Here is a 22278-nt window from a genome sequence, read left to right on the forward strand (position 1 = left end):
GATGCTACTATATCGGGTAAATGGTCAGGGTAATTGTGTATTGGAGGTTCTGTAAAGCCACCCTCCTGCTCCCCACACAACAAATCTTCTTGATAGTGTGCCACAGGGCAACATCCCTCCTTGTGGGGAAGAGCTTGTCCAAAATTCCCCTCGGAAGGGAGTAAAAGAGGAGTCATGGTGGCAGTCGCTTAGGGGAGAGAAAGAGAGGTTTAAGGATGGAACTTTGCCCTTTAAAAACCCTCAGGCCGCCATCACCTAGTGGATCTCTTCACTGCGTAAATTACCTCAGGGCCTGCACTCCTCTAAGAAGCTCTTGGAGAAAATCCTGAAGCTTCAAGGTCTTTCCCCACAAGATGGGAGTCTTTAACTTGTGTTTAGGATTGGACCCACGGACTCCAAAATGGAGCCGAGATTATTAAAGTGGAGCCAGTAAGATCATTTTAAAAGGCGGATCATTTATCTGTTTTTGGAAGGTACCTAAAAATCTGTTTTTCACTTTTGAGAAGACCTTTCTTATGATATATCAGAAACTTTTGATAGTAAGGAGTTCTTTGTAATATTTCTCAGAATTCTGATTTTGAATCTTAAAGCCATTTCATCATTTTTGTTTGAAATGGCATTTGTAAACTATTCTGACAGAATATTTTATAATTTTATAAAGACCTTTATGCTGTTAGATAATTATTTTTCTTAGTTTTCACTTTGGTTAATTTTAAATTTTACCAATTAGGGTTAGATATTCTGGCACATCTTAAGCTCAAACTTAAATTAGTTCTTTACAGTGTAAACAAACAAGACCCCACAAGGGGCTCAAAATCAAATTGGGGCTAAACAAACACACAGAGTAGTAACAGTGAAAACCCAAGCAATAATAAATTCACAAAGGTAGTAATGCAAAGCAACAGTGATGTAAAATAAAGTAACTAAAAACAGTTCGTATGGGGCATAGCTTTTGCTTACTAAATAAACTCCTTGAAGCCAGGGATCATGCCTATCAACCTTACCATATCCCTTCAAGCACTTAATAACGTCCTCTGCAGAAATAAGAGCTCAAATTCTATTTACTGATTGGTTGGAGTAAAAAAAAATCCCCGAAGTTCAGTTGGGCAGTAAGGTGGGATTTACATATATTTGAATATTCTATGTTGAGTTAGAAATCTGGAGCTCTAAGTTTGTATGCAGTGTGATTCTGATTTAATTTTTCATTTTGTCTAGAATGAACTGTTTCGCTTGGAAGTTCAGTTAAACGTACTGTGGAATGAAAAATTGGGTTTTGTTTGTCCCATTAATACTTAGTTGGCTCTAATTTTTGCTGCTTATTTTACTTTTTAAGTTTATATCTTGGGACTGATTGATTAGACTTTGAACTCGTTATGGGCAGGGGCTATGTTGTATTGTACTCTCCCAAGCACTTACTACAGTGCTTTGCACACAGTAAGCGCTCAATAAATACGATTGAATGAATTAGACTCCAGTGCTTTTTCTCTCTCTTATTGTGTACATGACATGTGAACTGAGTTTCTGCCACTGGACTTGTAGTTGTACTTCAAAATAACTATGGGAAATATATGCGCATGTCATCTGGTGTCATTCATGTACCTCAAATTCCAATATATTTTTGGCCCTAAAAAGAATTTTAGTTTAAAATATGTAAAAAATGAGAGTATTCACACTTAACATGTAGGCAGATGGAAAATTTACCAAATTGTTCCCATTGGCTAGAAGAGAGTAAAATAAAAATATGAAGAAAAAGAGGATTTAATTCCTCCAGGTAAATAATAAGAAAGGGCCATCATTGTGCAGTTGGCAGATCTTGAAGTTTTAACTTTGGTGGATCACAGGTGAAATTCCTTCAGCACAGACAGTAGGTTGCTGTGTTAGTGCTGGTGGGCCGTTAGGGGGAGCTTTCAGTCGCTCAAGGTTTAATGTGATTTTACAGTTTACAAAGCCCAAACTGTTTCCCATCTCTCCACCTCCTTCCCTTCTCTCCCCCCCGCCCCGACTACTACCCTCCCCACCTTTCCTTTCCCTTTTCATGGTCCAGTAAGCCTGTCTCAAGGGTATGTTTCAAATTGATTACAGACAGTTTGCACAGGATTTTGTGATGAACGCAGATGTCAGAACCAGCTCGTCTTCCTCCAGTGCCATTGCGGATCTCCAGGAGGATGAAGATGGTGTTTACTTCAGCTCATATGGGCATTATGGGATACACGAAGAGATGCTAAAGGTTAGAAAAAGAGCACAAATGCGCAAAATTTGTGAGAGGGATTTAAAAAAAAACAAAACAGAACAAAACAGGCAGTTTCCCAATAAGTATGCTGCAGGATAGCTGCATTTTTAACCCCTTTGATGCTTGTCTTCAGAAAGAAAATCCCACAGAAGCATTAAAAATCACTGTGAAGGTGCCCTTAAGCCTTTGTATAAAATCAGGCACTTTTTGTAAAACTGAATTTTAACAAGTGGATTATTTCTTCATAAAAAGATTAGCAGTTGAATTTTTGCAGTATTACTAAAATGTACGTTTTAAATGTAGCCCGGATTAAAAAGTTTTTTAGTATTTGTACCAGCTTTGCGGACTAACGTATTATTTTATCAACCTTCGGAAATGCTCCTAGTGTCAGTTTTAAGGAGGAACAGTTATTTGAAATCTAAACTATAATTTTAATGCTTAACTATTCACTTTTTTCAAGTCTAGTTTTCCCCACATCATCTCCTGCTTTCTACAACATTCTTCTCAATGCTTTGCCCTTTGTCAGCGTGCTACAGTGTTGCTCTGGAATAGCAGAAGGTAGCATTGTGTTCACTGGTAGAGTTGAAATCATTCTTAAATTCAAAAATTTGGGTTATAAGAACTGTTGAGAATTTAGGATGTCTCTCTAAGTACTAATTCACCTCTTTGGAGACACGGTTTCACTTCGTGATTTGAAGAGACACTTTACTTTTTCAAAAGGTTTGTCTAAGAGATGAATTGCTTCTTAAAAGATAAGTTTCTTTTGACAGGAAAAAATAGTGCTTTCAGTTAATAAAATAGTTAAATTTAAAGACAATGTGTAACTTTTGAGTCATTTTCCAGATTAGGATTTGAAGTTGAGATGTGGAACTTCCTAAAGCAAATACAGCAGCGTGGCTCAGTGGAAAGAGCATGGGCTTTGGAGTCAGGGCTCATGAGTTCGAATCCCAGCTCTGCCACTTGTTGGCTGTGTGACTGTGGGCAAGTCACTTAACTACTCTATGCCTCAGTTCCCTCATCTGTAAAATGGGGATTAAGACTGTGAGCCCCACGTGGGACAACCTGATTCTCCTATGTCTACCCCAGCGCTTAGAACAGTGCTCGGCACATAGTAAGCGCTTAACAAATACCAACATTATTACTCTAGGTGGAGAATGCCTAAAAAGGCCAAAGAAGATCTTCAAATTCCTGCTACGTACTATATTAGCACCTTCTAAATATGTGTCTTTGAGGCTCTAAATTCTGTGTTTTGTTTGTATGGAATAGGAAGATGGACCATCTCGGAAATAGAGGTGAAGCAGTGTGGCTTAGTGGATAGAGCATGGACCTGGGAGTCAGAAGGATTTAGGTTCTAATCCCAGATGTGCCACTTGTCTGCTGTGTGACCTTGGGCAAGTCACTTAATTTTTCAGTTACCTCATCAGTAAAATGGGGATTAAGATTGAGTGCCCTATGTGGGACAAGGACTGTTTCCAACCCGATTATCTTTTATCTACATCAGCTCTTAGAACAGTGCCTGGCAAAGGCCTCACTCCCTCTTCCCTCTTGAGGTGATTCATCTCTCCCGCCCCCGCCCCAGGCGACGATGTCCTTGTTCTCACCATGTTACCTTACCTTAGCCACCGCCTACGGCCGCCACCCACCGCGACAACCTCAGGGCCCCCCTGCCGACACAGGGTTATTTGGTCATGAGCTCTGGGACTCTCTCGGCCGCTGGCCGCTTGACTTTGAGTCTGATTGGGTAGGGTCGGCTCGTCCCCCGACCCTGGTCATCGCCTGCTTATTAACACTATTGTAGTGTGCCTTACTGTAGCATGTTGCTATATTAGCGATCTCGCTTTTTATTGTTTATTGTCGTCAGACTTTGAATTTGATCAGGTCGCCCCTTAATCGAGTCTACCCCCGACCCTGATCATCATCCCTTTTATTAACACGACTATATTGTATCATACTGTATCATGTTGCTATATTAGCACTACTGTATTGTATCATATTGTATCATGTTGCTATATTACCGATTTCGTTTATTACTGTTTATTGTTGTCAGTGCTGACACCCACCTCTCTGGCCTCGCCATGTCCCTCCTCCCCCCCTCCCCCCTCCCGCCCCTTCCTATCCTCCCCTTCCCCTTCCCCTCTCTCGCTCAGCTCTTTCCCGCTCTCTCCTCTGTCTCCTCCCCCCCTCCTCTCTCCCGCCCTAGAACCCCACTTTACCAGCGCTACCCCTCTTCCCCCTCCCCCTACTCTTCCCCCCACCAAACCCCCTCTTCACCCCCTCCCCCCTTCTCTCTTCCCCACCCATGCCCCATCCCAGTCCTCTTGTCTCACCGCCACCCCTCATCCCCCTCTCCTCGTCCAGGGCCCCGCCACCTCCTTCCCATCCAAACCCTCCCCTCCCCCCACCCTTCCCCCCCTCCTCCCCTTGCACCCACAGCTACTTTCAAGTGTGGCCTCTGGAACCCCCGCTCTATTACAGGCAAGCTACCTTTCATCCATGACCTTTTCCTCTGCCGCTCTCTCCTCCTCCTCGCCCTTTCGGAAACGTGGCTCTCTCCCGAAGACACGGTCTCCGCCGCCGCTCTCTCCAGCGGAGGCCTCTCCTTTTCCCACTCCCCCAGACTCACCGGTAAGGGAGGAGGCGTCGGCTTCCTCCTCTCGCCCCGTTGCCGCTTCCGCACTATCCCTCCTCCCCCCTCCCTCTCCTTCCCCTCCTTCGAAGCCCATATCATTCGCCTCTACCACCCACTCCAGTTACTTGTCGCCATCATCTACCGCCCTCCCGGTCCCACCTCCGACTTCTTCAACCACCTTGACCCCTTTCTCACCTTCCTTCTCTCCTTCTCTCTGCCCACTCTGATCCTTGGAGACTTCAACATCCATACGGATGTACCCGACGACTCCTCTGCCGCCCGCCTGCTATCCCTCCTCGACTCTGCCGACCTCCTCCTCCACCATACCGCGCCCACTCACCGACTCGGTCACACCCTCGATCTCGTCATCTCCTACCGCTGCACTATCTCCTCCCTCACCAACTCTGAAATCCCTCTCTCTGACCATAACCTTCTCACCTGCCTCATCTCTCACACTCCCTCCCCCTGCAAATCTTCGCTACTGCCCCACAGAGACCTCCGCTCTCTCGATCCCATCCGTCTTTCCAATAGCATCTCTCCTCACCTTGCCGCCCTGTCCTCTCTTCCCACTCTCGACGAGCGGGTCTCCGCTCTCAACTCCACCCTCTCTACTCATCTCGACTCTCTCGCCCCCCTTTCCCTCCGCCGCTCTCGCTCCACTAACCCACAGCCCTGGATCACCTCCTCCGTCCGCCTCCTACGCTCCTATGCTCGAGCTGCTGAGCGCTGCTGGCGAAAGTCCAAGCACCAAGCCGACCTCACACACTTCAAATTTATCCTTTCCTGCCTTAACTCTGCCCTCTCCTCCGCCAGGCAAAGCTTCTTTTCCTCCCTCATCGACACCCATGCCCGTCACCCCCGCCGATTGTTCCGGACCTTTAACTCTCTCCTTAGGCCCCCTGTTCCTCCCCCTCCCCCATCTCTCACCCCCAATGATCTGGCCACCTATTTCCTCACGAAAATCAGCACGATCAGGTCTGAGCTCCCCAAAGTCACCCCTCCGCCTCTCCCCTCCCCTCCAACAACCCCCTCCCCTACTTTCCCATCCTTCCCTGCAGTATCCTCAGAGGAGATCTCCTCCCTCCTCGCAAGTGCCACCCCCTCCACCTGCGCCTCGGACCCCATTCCCTCTCACCTTCTTAAAACCATCGCCCCTGCCCTCCTCCCTTCCTTAACTTCTATTTTTAACCACTCAATCTCCAAGGGCTCCTTCCCCTCTGCCTTCAAACACGCCCACGTCTCCCCCATCCTAAAAAAACCCGCTCTTGACCCCACTTCCCCCTCCAGTTATCGTCCTATCTCCCTACTACCCTTCCTTTCCAAAATCCTAGAACGAGTCGTCTACAATCGATGCCTAGAATTCCTTAACTCCCATTCTCTCCTAGACCCCCTCCAATCTGGCTTCCGTCCCCTCCACTCTACCGAGACTGCTCTCTCTAAGGTCACCCATGACCTCCTTCTTGCCAAATCCAATGGCTCCTACTCCATTCTGATCCTCCTTGACCTCTCTGCTGCCTTTGACACTGTCGACCATCCCCTCCTCCTCCATACCTTATCTCACCTTGGCTTCACGGACTCTGTCCTCTCCTGGGTCTCCTCTTACCTCTCTGGCCGATCATTCTCGGTCTCCTACGCTGGAGCCTCCTCCCCCTCCCATCCTTTAACTGTTGGAGTTCCTCAAGGGTCAGTTCTTGGCCCTCTTCTGTTCTCCATTTACACTCACTCCCTTGGTGAAATCATCCGCTCTCACGGCTTTGACTACCATCTCTACGCAGATGACACGCAGATCTACATCTCCGCCCCTGTCCTCTCCCCCTCCCTTCAGGCTCGCATCTCCTCCTGCCTCCGGGACGTCTCCACCTGGATGTCGGCCCGCCACCTAAAACTCAACATGAGCAAGACTGAGCTCCTCATCTTCCCTCCCAAACCCGGTCCTCTCTCAGACTTCTCTATCACCGTGGATGGCACGACCATCCTTCCCGTCCCGCAGGCCCGCAATCTCGGTGTCATCCTTGACTCGTCTCTCTCGTTCACCCCACACATCCTATCCATTACCAAGACCTGCCAGTTTCACCTCTACAATATCGCCAAGATCCGCCCTTTCCTCTCCACCCAAACGGCTACCTTACTATTACGGGCTCTCGTTATATCCCGGCTAGACTACTGTGTCAGCCTTCTCTCTGACCTCCCTTCCTCCTCTCTCGCCCCGCTCCGGTCTATTCTTCACTCCGCTGCCCGGCTCATCTTCCTGCAGAAACGATCTGGGCATGTCACTCCCCTTCTTAAACAACTCCAGTGGTTGCCTATCGACCTCCGCTCCAAACAAAAACTCCTCACTCTAGGCTTCAAGGCTCTCCATCACCTTGCCCCTTCCTACCTCTCCTCCCTTCTCTCTTTCTACCGCCCACCCCGCACGCTCCGCTCCTCTGCCGCCCACCTCCTCACCGTCCCTTGGTCTCGCCTATCCCGCCGTCGACCCCTGGGTCACGTCCTCCCGCGGTCCCGGAACGCCCTCCCTCCTCACCTCCGCCAAACTGATTCTCTTTCCCTCTTCAAAACCCTACTTAAAAATCATCTCCTCCAAGAGGCGTTCCCAGACTGAGCTCCTCTTCCCCCTCTACTCCTTCTGCCATCCCCCCTTTACCTCTCCGCAGCTAAAGCCTCATTTTCCCCTTTTCCCTCTGCTCCTCCACCTCTCCCTTCCCATCCCCACAGCACTGTACTCGTCCGCTCAACTGTATATATTTCCATTACCCTATTTATTTTGTTAATGAATTGTACATCGCCTTGATTCTATTTAGTTGCCATTGTTTTTACGAGATGTTCTTCCCCTCGACGCTGTTTAGTGCCATTGTTCTTGTCTGTCCGTCTCCCCCGATTAGACTGTAAGCCCGTCAAACGGCAGGGACTGTCTCTATCTGTTGCCGACTTGTTCATCCCAAGCGCTTAGTACAGTGCTGTGCACATAGTAAGCGCTCAATAAATACTATTGAATGAATGAACATTGAAAGTGCTTAACAAATATCATTTAAAAAAAACACCAAAAAAGTTTGAAATGGATGCAACATCTTAGTAAAGTATCAGATAACATTACCTAGAACTGCTTTTTAGAAATGGGTAACTGTGGCTTAGAAATGGATCTTTTCTTTAAAAAAAAAGAGGGCAGTGTCACTGAAGTAGGCAAATTGTTCAGTTAACTAATATACCTCTTTCCACTATTATCAATTTATCATCTAGTATTTGACAATATTTATGCACATCACAATGGTCAGTAAAATGAAAAAATTAATTTAAAATGGACTAAAATTGACGGGCACAATATTTCTCTGACCTGGTGCTATTAATGGTTTAGGTGCAAATTTTAGATGACCTCCAGTTTTCCTGTCACCTTCTGATTCTCAATTAAGTCCCAATACCAGTAATTTGAATACATTAAATATGCACTCTTATCTGTGGTTTTTTACTCTGTCTGGATTAAATTTAGATCATAAAGTAGTCTTTTATGGATAATCTGTAACTCTCTTACTGTAACTGTATATAACTGATTACAAATATACTTCCCATCTCCATGAGCCATTGAAATTATTTTTGTTTTCTTTGCACCTGCAAAATGTGTGAATCTATTAATTCTTAATGGTTAGACTGCTTTTATCTTAACTTTGTTCCTCCTTTTTACTTTTTTCAATTACAATCTATCACTCTTTCCCTATCTTCATAACCCTCCTAAAAATCACATCTCCTCCAAGAGGCTTTCCCTCACTAAACCCTCATTTGCCCATCCACCCTCCCCTCTGTGTCACCTAAGTGCTTGTCCATGTACTTTTATTCTCACCTCAGCCCCAACAACACTTACATACATATCCTTATGCTCTATTTTCCCTGTCTATAATTTATTTTAATGTCTGTCTCCTCCTAGACTGTTAGCGCCTTATGGTCAGGGATTGTGTCTACCATTTTTTTCTACTTTTTCAAATGCCTAGTATAGTGCTGTGCACCCAGTAAGTGCTCAGTAAGTACCACTGATTGATTGGTCACAGAAAATGTATTTGTTAAATCCCCAGTCGCTTTAGTCATCATGCAGTATTATTTTTCTTGGAATGATTTCATCCTTCATGTGTTTCTTGGCTGTTAATATGTGTTAATTCTTTTTTCCTGTTTGCTACCAGTTGTCTGTTCTGAAGAATTATTCTTTTAACAAAACAGCACATCTTGCTTTAGAAATGATTTTAGGATCTAATTTTTTAATGCTTTTCAGAAGTAAATACGGTTTGAGGATTGTTTCACTCATTTACCAATTCTTGAATCTCACTGCATCAGGATGAGAGTAAAAGGAAACTGATGAATAGAGAGCAAAAATGAATGACCATAATTCAGATGAGCAGCAGTGCATGCAGGCACGACAGGCGTTGAGAGTCTATTGATTAAGTTGAGCAGTGAGGAGGCGATATGAAATGTGTCCTGACTGACTGCCTTACTGGACTGCTGTTAACCCTGCTCAATTTTCATTGTTTCAGCAAATGCAGTGGTTGTTAGAGTCAGGAGAGCAGAGGAGATGGAACTCAAAGTAATTTATAACGGTGGGGTTATTTTCTAGAGTTTCTGGGTTCCTTCACAGATTTTTGTTGGATGAAATTTCTCTGCAGAAATTCATAATGTTTAGGAAATAATCCGCTTCAAATATTATATTTGTCATGGTAGTAGATTAAAAATGTCAGTGTAGCATTAAGATGTTAATCTAGAAAGATAAACTTTAATTGCCGTAATGACTTTTTGAGATGAAATGCACAGTGAATAAGTATGTATAATTTTTTAAAATTAAAATTTATTTTGCACAGTGTCTACAGCCAAATTACTAGAAGAGTGAGAATCCATTATTTTCTTCTTTTCAATCTCCTCCCTGCCCTTCTCATATATTTCATATATTCTTTTCTTACATTCACATTTTGATACTGTGGAAAAGGTGGCCAAAACTTTGTATTTGCTGACAAGTATGCAATGCTACGGTAAACTGCCGGCCTGTTTGCCAACTTTGTAGCCAGGTGCTAGAGTTGAATTCCTGCCATAATCATAGCTTATGTCGTGTTAGTCTTTGGTCATTACTTTTGAACTCAAGTTTGGTAGTACTGCCGACCTGTTTGCCAACTTTGTAGCCAGGTGCTAGAGTTGAATTCCTGCCATAATCATAGCTTATGTCGTGTTAGTCTTTGGTCATTACTTTTGAACTCAAGTTTGGTAGTATAGGTTTTATAGCTCAGATGATTCACTCCTTGGTGGGTTGGTTTCTAAGCATCTTTCCAGAAACAGAGCAGGGTTATAAATCAGCTAGGTGTTGATCAATGACTTACTTGGAAAAACACACATAGTTTAGCACCATTTTTCATCTGTAAACTCAGTTTCTTGATTTATCTTTTTTTTTCCCCTCCCCATTTTAATGCATTTTCACTTCTGGCGTTGAGTGCTAGATTCCAGATAACAATTAAATGAGCATTGCTTCATGTATATCAGGTATTAGCATAAATTAATAGTGGAAATTTTGAAGTGATAGTAATTGGAGTAAGGGACGTGCGTACATTTTATTTAAAAAGATAAGTAGGACTGTAGAACCTCTTTCAATGTCGAGATTTTTCTCCCTCAGAATAAAAAGGACTTCTGCCAGCATAACTGTAACTTGAGGGTTCATATTATGTTGTGGAGCAGCTTATTTCTGTCTTCAAAATGCCAGTTGCCTTAATTTCCATATTGAAATTAAATTCTACGTGGCATTTTCTTTTACATTCATGATAGCCTACAATAAGCAATGATTATTTTCTTAGAAATGTCAATAGCTCATTTTGTGAGTATGATGATCTTTTCTTCATTTCTAGGACAAAGTGCGAACAGAAAGCTATCGAGATTTTATATATCAAAATCCACACATTTTCAAAGACAAGGTAAGTGGAACAGGCTACCAACTCATGTTGTTTTCAGCAAAAATCCAACAAAGAATCCTCTGGCCTTATAATAGAGTATCATACTGACAGCAGTTGATTTAATATACTCTGGCTTTATTATGTAGTAGACTGTTATTCTGCTAAGGGGTGTGGAATACTGATAACAGTGAAGCTGAACAGTGCTGTCATTGTTCTGGGTACTTTGGGGTATCAAGTTCATTAATTATAATGACATGGCTGAGTTGAACCTTGCTTCTCCAAATGTGTGTGTCTTCTGAAAAGAGAAAATTCCTGATTTACAATAGTCCAAGCCCATTTCTAGGCCTTATCTAATTTAGCACCCAAAAGACCAGAAGCAGTAAATCCAAAGGATAAGGTTTCAATTTCACCCGTCACTATGAAGTCACTGAGTTGGATGTCATTAGTAAATCTTAAAATGAAATAAGATAATTTATCATTGAAAGCACTGAATAGTCCCAAGTGCTGTTCTTATTCTAAACCCAAGTGTTTAGATATTATCTTCTGTTATTGTGACCTCCCTCCCTCCTCTCTCGCCCCGCTCCAGTCTCTTCTTCACTCCGCTGCCCGGCTCATCTTCCTGCAGAAACGATCTGGGCATGTCACTCCCCTTCTTAAACAACTCCAGTGGTTGCCTATCAACCTCCGCTCCAAACAAAAACTCCTCACTCTAGGCTTCAAGGCTCTCCATCACCTTGCCCCTTCCTACCTCTCTTCCCTTCTCTCTTTCTACCGCCCACCCCGCACACTCCGCTCCTCTGCCGCCCACCTCCTCACCGTCCCTCGGTCTCGCCTATCCCGCCGTCGACCCCTGGGCCACGTCCTCCCGCGGTCCTGGAACGCCCTCCCTCCTAACCTCCACCAAACTGATTCTCTTCCCCTCTTCAAAACCCTACTTAAAACTCACCTCCTCCAAGAGGCCTTCCCAGACTGAGCTCCTCTTCTCCCTCTACTCCTTCTGCCACCCCCCCTTTACCTCTCCGCAGCTAAACCCTCTTTTTCCCCTTTTCCCTCTGCTCCTCCACCTCTCCCTTCCCATCCCCACAGCACTGTACTCATCCGCTCAACTGTATATATTTCCATTACCCTATTTATTTTGTTAATGAATTGTACATCGCCTTGATTCTATTTAGTTGCCATTGTTTTTACGAGATGTTCTTCCCCTTGACTCTATTTATTGCCATTGTTCTTGTCTGTCCGTCTCCCCCGATTAGACTGTAAGCCCGTCAAATGGCAGGGACTGTATCTGTTGCCGACTTGTTCATCCCAAGCGCTTAGTACAGTGCTCTGCACATAGTAAGCGCTCAATAAATACTATTGAATGAATGAATGAATTATTGTTTTCTAGATTTTTCAAGGGATAACTTCTGTCTCAACTCTTCTTCTCAATGATGACTTGATATTAGTGTTATATCTTTATTTTTGAAATGAATTCTCCCACTTCAATTTAGTTCTTTTATACCATTTCCCTTTCATATTCTCATTTTTTAAGAAAATTCTATTTTTGGTGATTTCATTTAATACTGGTGTGAACCCATATGATCAGAATTTCTGTGCTGTCCTCTTCAGTATCTAGTCAATCCATTACTCAGCCATTTTCCATGAAGTGTAACTTTGCCTTAAGAGTGCCTTTTCCATTTTCCTTGTAGAGATTCTTTATAAAAACTATAAAGAAAATCTTGTGTTTATTCAGCTTTCCTGAGACACATCATGGGCCATTTTTGGTCACTGGTAGTTTTTGAGTTACCTTTGCCTTTGTATATTAGGGGTGATTACTCTTCAAGGTGCCTTTTATTTCCCTGAATGTGATCCTGCATGGCTTACCTTTCCTCAAAATAGGCAAGTTCTATTTGGTTCTTATCTGACCTGGGCAGCTGTCCAAGGTGCTTTATATAGTCTATTCTAAAACTTCTATTTAGGGTAATCTCTCTCATTTGTGCTGTTCTGAAGCTCCAATCTTTGGTTTGCAGAGGCATGTTTTAGGACCCTGCATTTTCTGGTATTAACTTGTGTAGGTAAAGTTTTACCTAGACAAAATTTTATTACTGGGATAAAGAAAAGGATTTTGCTCCTTTTTGTGCATTTTTTACATTTTATGCAAGAAAAGCATTTTTGTGCTCCTTTTGTGCATATTAGTGTGGTTTTCCTTTCATTCCAGATAGTAGCAGGCTAGTGTACTTGGAATTCATTAATGCAGAATAACTTCCAAGTAGATGTCTCACCCTTAGTGATGTATTTCTCCCACAAAATGCCACAGTTTGCTCTGTGTGTATGTGTGTGAATGCAAATATATATATATATATATATGTTAAAGATAGATAGATATCTTTAACATTCAAATATGCTTCCCTAATGTGAGCATCTTGGATATTAAAGAAGTCATCTGAACATTTTAAGTCCAGGTATTTATGCAGAGATTTTTTATTTTATTTGAAGTCGGTATATTCACATTAGCAGGATAATGGTCCAGAAATAGTCTTTGGCCTGTAAAGGGCTCACAGTCTATAAGAGCAGGAAGGAAATATGCACTGGGAAAGAAATAATAGGTTGAAATAAATGGGTAAAGTAAATATAGCAGAAACAACAACAAAAAATGTTAGATCACTGCAAATTGAGATTAGTCCTTGGTGCTGATTTGATTTATTGCATTTTAGTTAACTTTGTGACTTGTGACTAAATTGTACTGGATCACAATAGGTTAACAGTTCTGACACCTCATTTGTCACCTTAAACTAGCCTATAAAAATGAAACCTCTAAAAGCATTCCATTTTTAATAAAGAAAAGCTATTTAGGACCATGGTATGATTTAGATTTGCTAATTTAGAGACTTTCTTTTGAATCATAACTCTGCAGAAAGGCTATAATTTTAGATTAGAGGATGTAAAATAAATAAAGACAGTGTCTACTATTTTTGTTTCAACAGGTGGTTCTGGATGTTGGTTGTGGGACTGGAATACTCTCAATGTTTGCTGCTAAAGCAGGTGCAAAGAAAGTGATTGGAGTTGATCAATCTGAAATTCTTTACCAGGCAATGGATATCATAAGGTAGGTTAAGCTGTTAATATTGGTTGGCTTTAGTTTGAAGAAATTGATGAGAAAAATTTGTGACAATCTAATCTGTATTTTAAAAAGGTCACGTATCTAATAAGCATTCATTCAAAGTGAGTTATTTCTTGAAATTTCATGTTTCAAGAAATTGAAAAATGGATTGAGATTGACAAGTAAATTTATTGAAATTTTAGATGTCTGAACATAAAAGATGATATATAATCTTTCCTTAGTACCAGGAAATGAAAATTGCCCGGGACTCACATATTTTTCAGTTTTTTGACATATATTATTATACTGATATAACACCAAATTGAAATTCATGGAAATATAATTTCTAAATGGGCATATTTTGGGTGAATGAGGAGATCGTCTACTGCTACTTTAGGTCACTCCTGCTTTTCTTTTCCCCTCTAACCACATTTGTTTTGCTCCCACAAAATATATTAGTCAAATTTCAGATCATTACCTTTTCCTTTTAAGAAACTACAGTTGTTAGTGAGAAAAACCTTTTGTCCTTGAATAAAGTGAATCTGACTTTATGATTGTTATTTTCAAATTAAGACATTTTAAAGGGGAGCCCTTATTATTCTGATGGCTCTTTGTATCAAACAAAGCAACTGCATAATGACCCAATTTTCCATTTTATTTGTCCTGTGCAAGCACTATTATTGACATTTTTTAAGAATTTCACTATCACTCCATTTACTAATTTACTGTAAATTAGTAAATAAAAGATACATTTTGCCTATGTTTCAGTATTTAAATGTCCAGCTGGTTATACTCGTAACACAGATTAAATACAGGATTTCCTGTTGTAGTGCCAGTGTGTACTTTCAATTCAGTACTTAAATGCCCAACTACTCTTGCAGTATTCTTTATTCATTAAAGGGGCTGTGCAGGTTATTTAGGGGAAAATAACTTCTGCTAGGAGTAGAGGTCAGCTTTGGAAGTAAGAACAGATGCTTGGGATGATTAAAATTTTGGCAGAGGCATGCAGAATGTGGAGCCTTGGAGCCCCTCCGACAGCTGCTGCTAAAATCTAGAATTCTCAGAAAGCAAATCTCCTGCCGTGGATTGCCCTTATCACTAGAACCCAGGTAATACCAGTCAATCAATGGTATGTATTAAACAGTTACTCTTTGGGTACTGTACTAGGCACTTGGGAGAGTACAGTACAATTGAGTTGGTAGACAAAATCCTTACAAGGATCTTACAGTCTAGGTGGGGAGGCAGACATTCAAATAAATTACAGGTAGGGGAAATCAATATGTACAAAAGTGCTATGGGTCTGAGGGTGGAGTAACTGTTAAGTGTTTAGGGTGACTGGACCAAAGTGAATAATCAAAAAGAAGGAAGGAGGGCTTAGAGAAGGCCTTGTGATTTTTAGTAGGGTTTTGAAGGTGTGGTGGGAAGAGAAGTGGCCTAGGATATGAAGGGAAAGGGAATTCCAGGTCAGAGGGAGGACATGAGCTAGGGATTGGTGACAAGACAGATGAGATCGGGGTACAGTGAGTAGATTGGTGAAGTATGTGGGTTGGTTGTTTTAGGAGGACCACTAGAATTCCCACCTAGGACTGGATTATTTTTAAGCTTGCTTTGATTATTTTTTGTTGACTTGGCATCGTAACACCAAACACCCACAGGAATCAAAAAGAAGAGATTAAAGTTGCCAAACATTTGTTGTACAGAAATGTGAAATATGTATTTTAGGATGTCTTCTCTTGTATAAATTCTTTTGTAAGAAACTGAGTACGGTAGCAAAGTTAAAAAGCAACATGACTTAGTGGAAAGAGCATTGGCCTGGGCATGAGAGGCCCTGGGTTCTAAACCTAGCTATGCCACTTGTTTTCTGTTTGACCTTGGGCAAATCATTACATTTTTCTGTGCCTCAGTTACCTCATTTGCAAAATGGGGATTAAGACTGTGAGCATATGTGGAACATGGACTGTGTCCCCATGCTATTATCTTGTAGCTACCGTAGTGCGTAGTACAGTGTCTGGCACATAGTAAGCACTTAACAAATACCTTTTTTTAAAAAAAGTTGCTATGTAAATCAATTTTGGCTTCATTCAGTCCACTTTCAGAGCATCCTTCCTCAACACTTTCCAGGAGGAGAACTCCCTATGTGATATTAATATTAATTTTTCTCAGTGTCAGCAAGGTCCTTGTTTCTGGTGACTTTGTGGCAGGCATTTTTTAATGCAAATAATTACCTCATAATAGTCTCAGAAAAAAAAAATCCAACAAAAAATATAATGCTGGAACCAAAGAGATTTTGGTCATTATTGTATATATCTTGTATGCCTCTGCTTGACAGAATCAGAATTCTGCAATTTAGTGAACATTATCATTTTAGATAATATATAAGCTTCAAGAACACTTAAAATCAAATAGTCATAGGAAGCATTTGTGATCAGTTCATTTTATTTAAATACTAGTATTCAGTATTTTATTTAACGTGGAAAAATAATAATGAAAATATTTGTCAACCAAATCATTCTTCCACCTTTCTTTGAGTATATTTATGGCTGAGACATCTGGGCCCCCAGAAAATCCAGTTTCATTAAATAGCATAATAATAATACTAGTACTGTGCTATTTGCCAAGTGCTTACTTTGGCCTGAGCGTTGTTCAGTTGGGGTAGATACATGTTAATTAGGTCACACACAGTCCCTGTCCCACATGGGACTCACAGCCTAAGTAGGAGGAAGGACAGATACTTTTGATCCCCATTTTACAGATGGAGAAACTATGGCCCAGAGAATCAATTAATCAAATTGTATTTATTCATTCAATAGTATTTATTGAGCGCTTACTATGTGCAGAGCACTGTACTAAGCGCTTGGAATGAACAAGTCGGCAACAGATAGAGACAGTCCCTGCCATTTGACGGGCTTACAGTCTAATCGGGGGAGACGGACAGACAAGAACAAGAACATACTATGTGCAGTTCACTGTATGAAGAGCTTGAGAGAGTACAAGGTAAATGACTTGCCCAAAGTCACACAGCAGGTAAGTGGCAGAGCTGGAATTAGAACCCAGATCCTCTAACTCCTTGTACCATGCCCTTTTCAGTAGGCCACACTGCTTCTCTAGTAATCATAAGGTTTTGTTTCCCCATGGATTAGATTCTTGTTTATTTTATGATTCTTCCAAAATGATTCTATCCATATAGAGCATAACATTGAACAAAAATAATAGCAGTGAATCAGTGGAATTTACTGAGCACTTAATGTGTACCTACCCAGTGTTAAGCCCTTGGGAGAGTACAATACAACAGAGTTGGTAGACACATTCGCTGCTCTCCAGGAGCATAGAGGGAGAGATGGACTTTAAAATCAATTAATAATAATAATAATGTTGGTATTTGTTAAGCGCTTACTATGTGCCAAGCACTGTTCTAAGCGCTGGGGTAGACATAGGGGAATCAGGTTGTCCCATGTGGGGCTCACAGTCTTAATCCCCATTTTACAGATGAGGGAACTGAGGCACAGAGAAGTTAAGTGACTTGCCCACAGTCACACAGCCGACAAGTGGCAGAGCTGGGATTCGAACTCATGAGCCTTGACTCCAAAGCCCATGCTCTTTCCACTGAGCCACGCTGCTTCCCCAATTATGGATATGCACAAAAGTGCTGTAGCGTTGAGGGTGCTTAAAGGGGGTAGATCCAAGTGCAGAGGTAGGATAAAGACAGAGGGAGTTGAGGAAATGAGGGTTGTCAGGGAAGCCTCTGGGAGAAGTGATTAAAAGGCTTTGAAGGTGGGGAGAGTGGTGGCCTGTCATATGAAGTGCAGGGGGAACTCCAGCCAGAGGGAGGGTAGGGGCAAGGAGTTGGCATGAGATAGACATGGTCAAGGTACAGTGAGTAGGTTGGCTTGGGAAGAGTAAAGTGTACGGGTTGGGTTGAACTAGGAAATAAGCACTCAATAAGTGGTATTTATTGAGTGCTTACTGTGTGCAGAGCACTGTACTTAGTGCTTGGGGGATCCTAGTACAACAAGTTGGTAGACGTTCTTTTCCTACAAGGAGTTTACAGTCTAGAGGGGGGACAGACATTAAAATAAATTACAGATATAGACATAAGTGAAGTGGGGCTGAGAGTGGGGTAAATTTCAAGTTCTTAAAGGGTAAGATGGGAGGGGAAAAACATTGAGTTCTGTAAAACCGATTTTAAGGAGTTTCTCTTTGATGCAAAGAGGTGGGCATCCATTGAAGGTTTTTGAGCAGTGGAGTGATGTGTACTGAATGTTTGTTAGAAAAATGATTCAGGCAGCAGAGTGAATAATAATAACGATGGTATTTGTTAAGTGCTTACTACGTGTCAAGTACTGTTCTATTCATTCATTCATTCAATAGTATTTATTGAGCGCTTACTATGTGCAGAGCACTGTACTAAGCGCTTGGGATGAACAAGTCGGCAACAGATAGAGACAGTCCCTGCCGTTTGACGGGCTTACAGTCTAATCGGGGGAGACGGACAGACAAGAACAATGGCAATAAACAGCGTCAAGGGGAAGAACATCTCGTAAAAACAATGGCAACTAAATAGAATCGAGGCGATGTACAATTCATTAACAAAATAAATAGGGTAACGAAAAAAGTGCTGGGATAGCTACAGCCTAATCAGATTGGACACAGTCTCCCAGCCATGGGGCTCACAGTCTAATCCCAATTTTACAGATGAGTTAACTGAGGTCCAGAGAAGTTAAGTGACTTACCCAAGATCACACAACAGACAAGTGGCAGAGCTGGGATTAGAACCCATGACCTCCTGACTCCCAGGCCTGTACTCTATCCTCTACCCCATGCTGTGAAGTAAGGACTAAAGTGGGGAAAAGGAGGCAGGAGGTCAGCAAGGAAGCTGATGCAGTAATCAAGGCAGAGTAGGATAAGTACTTGGATTAATATGGTAGCTGTTTGAATGGAGAGGGAAAGGCTGATTTTAACAGTGTTGTGAAGATAGAGCCTACAGGATTTGGTGATGGATTAAATATGTGGGTTGAATGAGAGATGAGTCAAGGAAATGCCAAGGTTATGGGCTTGTGAGATGGCAAAGATAGTAGTGTTGTCTGCAATAATGGGATATATGGGGGAAGACAGCTTGGGTGGGAAGATGAAGAGTTCTGTTTTGGACTGGTGAAGTTGGAGGTGTTGGTGGCAACTCGCTCAAGGAGATGAGCGGAATAATAATGTTGGTATTTGTTTGTCGCTTACTAGGTGCCAAGCACTGTTCTAAGCGCTGGGGAGATACATGTAATCAGATTGTCCCACGTGGGGCTCACACACTTTTAATCCCCATTTTACAGATGAGGGAATTGAGGTACAGAGAAGTTAAGTGACTTGCCCACAGTCACACAGCTGACAAGTGGCAGAGCTGGGAGTTGAACTCATGACCTCTGACTCCGAAGCCCAGGCTCTTTCCACTGAGCCACGCTGCTTCTATGGAGGAATGGTAGGAATGCATGGGTGATACTGGAAGGAGCCATGGGGTCAAGGGAGGGGGTTTTTTGATCTTTAGGATAGGGAAAACATGAGCATTTTTGAAAGCACTGGGGAAGAAGCCATTGGAAAAGGAATGGTTGAAGATGATGATTAGGGAGGGGAGAAAAGAGAGGCCAAGTGTTTTAATAAAGTATCAATGTAGACTTTAAAACAAAATGTATTTGTATATTAAGAATCTAGTGAACAGTCATAGTCTTCAAATTCATATTAGAGAGATTAGAAGAAGTGTGACTTAGTGGAATGAGGATGGACCTGGGAGTCAGAGGACCTAGATTCTAGCTCTGTTTGCACTTGCCTTCTGTGTGACCTCTACACTGTAAGTTTGTTGTGGGCAGGGAACAGGGCTACCAACTCTGTTGTATTGTACCCTCCCAAGTGTTCAGTACAGTGGTCTACATGCATTGATTTACTGATTGACCTTGGCAAGTCACTTAATTTCTCTGTACTTCTATTTCCTCATCTGTAAAATGGGAACTAAATCCCCATTCTCCCTTCACTTCAGACAGGAGGTACCACAAAGTGCAGGAATTTTCATATGTGATTTTCATGTATCCACCCCAGAGGTTAGCCCAGTGCTTGACACATAGCATGGTTATTATTAGATTGTCAGTATTAGATTTCAATCATTCAGAACTTGCTTAAGAAAATTTTCACCTTTTTTTTTAAATGTTATTTAAGTGCTTTTTTTTGTGCCAGACATTGTCATGTTTATTGAGCACATACTGGGTGCAGAGCACTGTGCTAAGGGCTTGGGAGGGTACAGTACAATAGTAAACAGACACATTTCCTGCCTACAATGAGATTACACTCTGGAGGGGGAGACAAACATTAATATAAATTAAAAAATTACAGATATGTACATAAGTGCTGTGGGGCTGGGAGGAGGGATGAACAAAAGGAGCAAGTCAGGGCGATGCAGAAGGGAGTGGAAGAAGAGGAAAAGGGGCTTAGTCAGGGAAGTTCTCTTGAAGGAGATATGCTCTTAATAAGGCTTTGAAGTGGGGAAGAATAATTGTCTGTCAGATATTAGAAGGGAGAGAGGGAGTTCCAGGCCCACAGGACTTGGGTGAGGAGTCAATGGTGAGGTAGACAAGATCAAGGCCCAGTGAGAAGGTTAGCATTAGAGGAGTGAAGTGTGTGGGCTGGATTGTAGTTGGAGAGTAGCAAGGTGAGGTAGGAGGGGGCAAGGTGATTGAGAGTTTAAAAGCTAATAATGATGAGTTTTTGTTTGATGCAGAGGTGGATGAGCAACCACTGAAGTTTTTTGAGGAGTGGGAAAACACATCCTGAACATTTTTATAGAAAAATTATCTGGGCAGCAGAGTGTAGTGGGGAGAGACAGGAGACTGGGAGGTCAACAAGGAGGCTGATGCGGTAATCCAGGTAATCCAGGTGAAATGAGTGATTGTATTAATGAGGTAGCAGTTTGGATGGAGAGAAAATCACTATTCTAAGTACTGGGGTAGGTTCAAGTTAATCAGGTTGGACACAGTCCAAGTCCCACATGGGGCTCACATTCTTAATCCCCATTTTACAGATTAGGTAAGTGAGGCATAGAGAAGTTAAGTGACTTGCCCAAGATCCCACAGCAGAGAAGTGGTAGAGCTAGGATTAGAATCCAAGTCTTCCTGACTCCAGACCCATGCTCGATCCACTGGCCCACGCTACTTCTCCCATCATCTGCCTCCTAGTGTGGGAAGCACTTTTATTTACAATAGGGCTCCTTTGGGAGTACTGTATTGTATTCTTGTAAAATGACATGTTTGAGGGGAACTCATTGATCCTGTATTACGGATATTTTGATTCAACCCTTTCTCAAGATAAAACATGGAAGCAAATAGTAAAAATACAGTATTAAAATTTAATTTTTGGAACGTGATAATTTTATAAAGCTTCAAATTTCGCCCTTTTGATCAGCATATTCTGAAGGTCCCAAATGTGTAGGATGCACTTAAGTAATTAAGATGCACTTTAAGTAAACACTGGTTTGAGAAGTACCAGCTTAGTGAAAAGAGCACTGGCTGGGAGTCAGAGATCATGGGCTCTAATCCCAGTTTTGCCACTTGTCAGTTATGTGTCCTTGGGCAAGTCACTTCAATTCTCTGTGCCTCAGTTCCCTCATCTGTAAAATGGGGATTAAGAATGTGAGTCCCATTTGGCACAACCTTTCATTCAATTCAATAGTATTTATTGAGCGCTTACTATGTGCAGAGCACTGTACTAAGCGCTTGGGATGAACAAGTCGGCAACAGATAGAGACAGTCCCTGCCGTTTGACGGGCTTACAGTCTAATCGGGGGAGACGGACAGACAAGAACAATGGCACTAAACAGCGTCAAGGGGAAGAACATCTCGTAAAAACAATGGCAACTAAATAGAATCAAGGCGATGTACAATTCATTAACAAAATAAATAGGGTAACGAAAATATATACAGTTGAGCGGACGGGTACAGTGCTGTGGGGATGGGAAGGGAGAGGTGGAGGAGCAGAGGGAAAAGGGGAAAATGAGGCTTTAGCTGCGGAGAGGTAAAGGGGGGATGGCAGAGGGAGTAGAGGGGGAAGAGGAGCTCAGTCTGGGAAGGCCTCTTGGAGGAGGTGATTTTGATAACCTTGTATCTATCCCAGTGCTTAGAACAGTGCTTAGCACATAGTAAGCACCTTAACAAATACCATTATTATTATTCCAGCTTATTGTCAACTGTTGCCTTCTGTGTTTATATCCTCTTAAATGCAGCTTCAATGAGATTGCTTTTTTTGCCTTAATTAAGACACTGGTCAAAAAAGGAACTCAGAGATAAAAATCTGATAACTTTATATCTAACCCAGCATGTAGTAGGTTGATTGGCACATAGTAAGCACCTAATACATGCCAAAATTAAGATAGAGAAATGAACCCACTACTCCTCTCCGTCCATTG

General features: G+C 42.2%; 1 protein-coding gene across 2 annotated transcripts in view; it reads left to right on the forward strand.

Annotated features, from left to right (window-relative positions):
- Positions 1–22278, forward strand: part of PRMT3 (protein arginine methyltransferase 3) — a 115445-nt gene that overhangs the window by 20912 nt on the left and 72255 nt on the right. For both annotated transcript variants that reach the window (XM_029060113.1, XM_029060112.1), the window contains exons 7-9: positions 2083–2227; positions 10724–10789; positions 13732–13853. In XM_029060113.1, the coding sequence (XP_028915946.1) occupies positions 2083–2227; positions 10724–10789; positions 13732–13853 (333 nt within the window). The remainder of the gene's footprint in view (positions 1–2082; positions 2228–10723; positions 10790–13731; positions 13854–22278) is intronic.

This window comes from Ornithorhynchus anatinus, chromosome 3 (assembly GCF_004115215.2).
Source record: "Ornithorhynchus anatinus isolate Pmale09 chromosome 3, mOrnAna1.pri.v4, whole genome shotgun sequence".
In the NCBI taxonomy this organism is placed as follows: Eukaryota; Metazoa; Chordata; class Mammalia; order Monotremata; family Ornithorhynchidae; genus Ornithorhynchus; species Ornithorhynchus anatinus.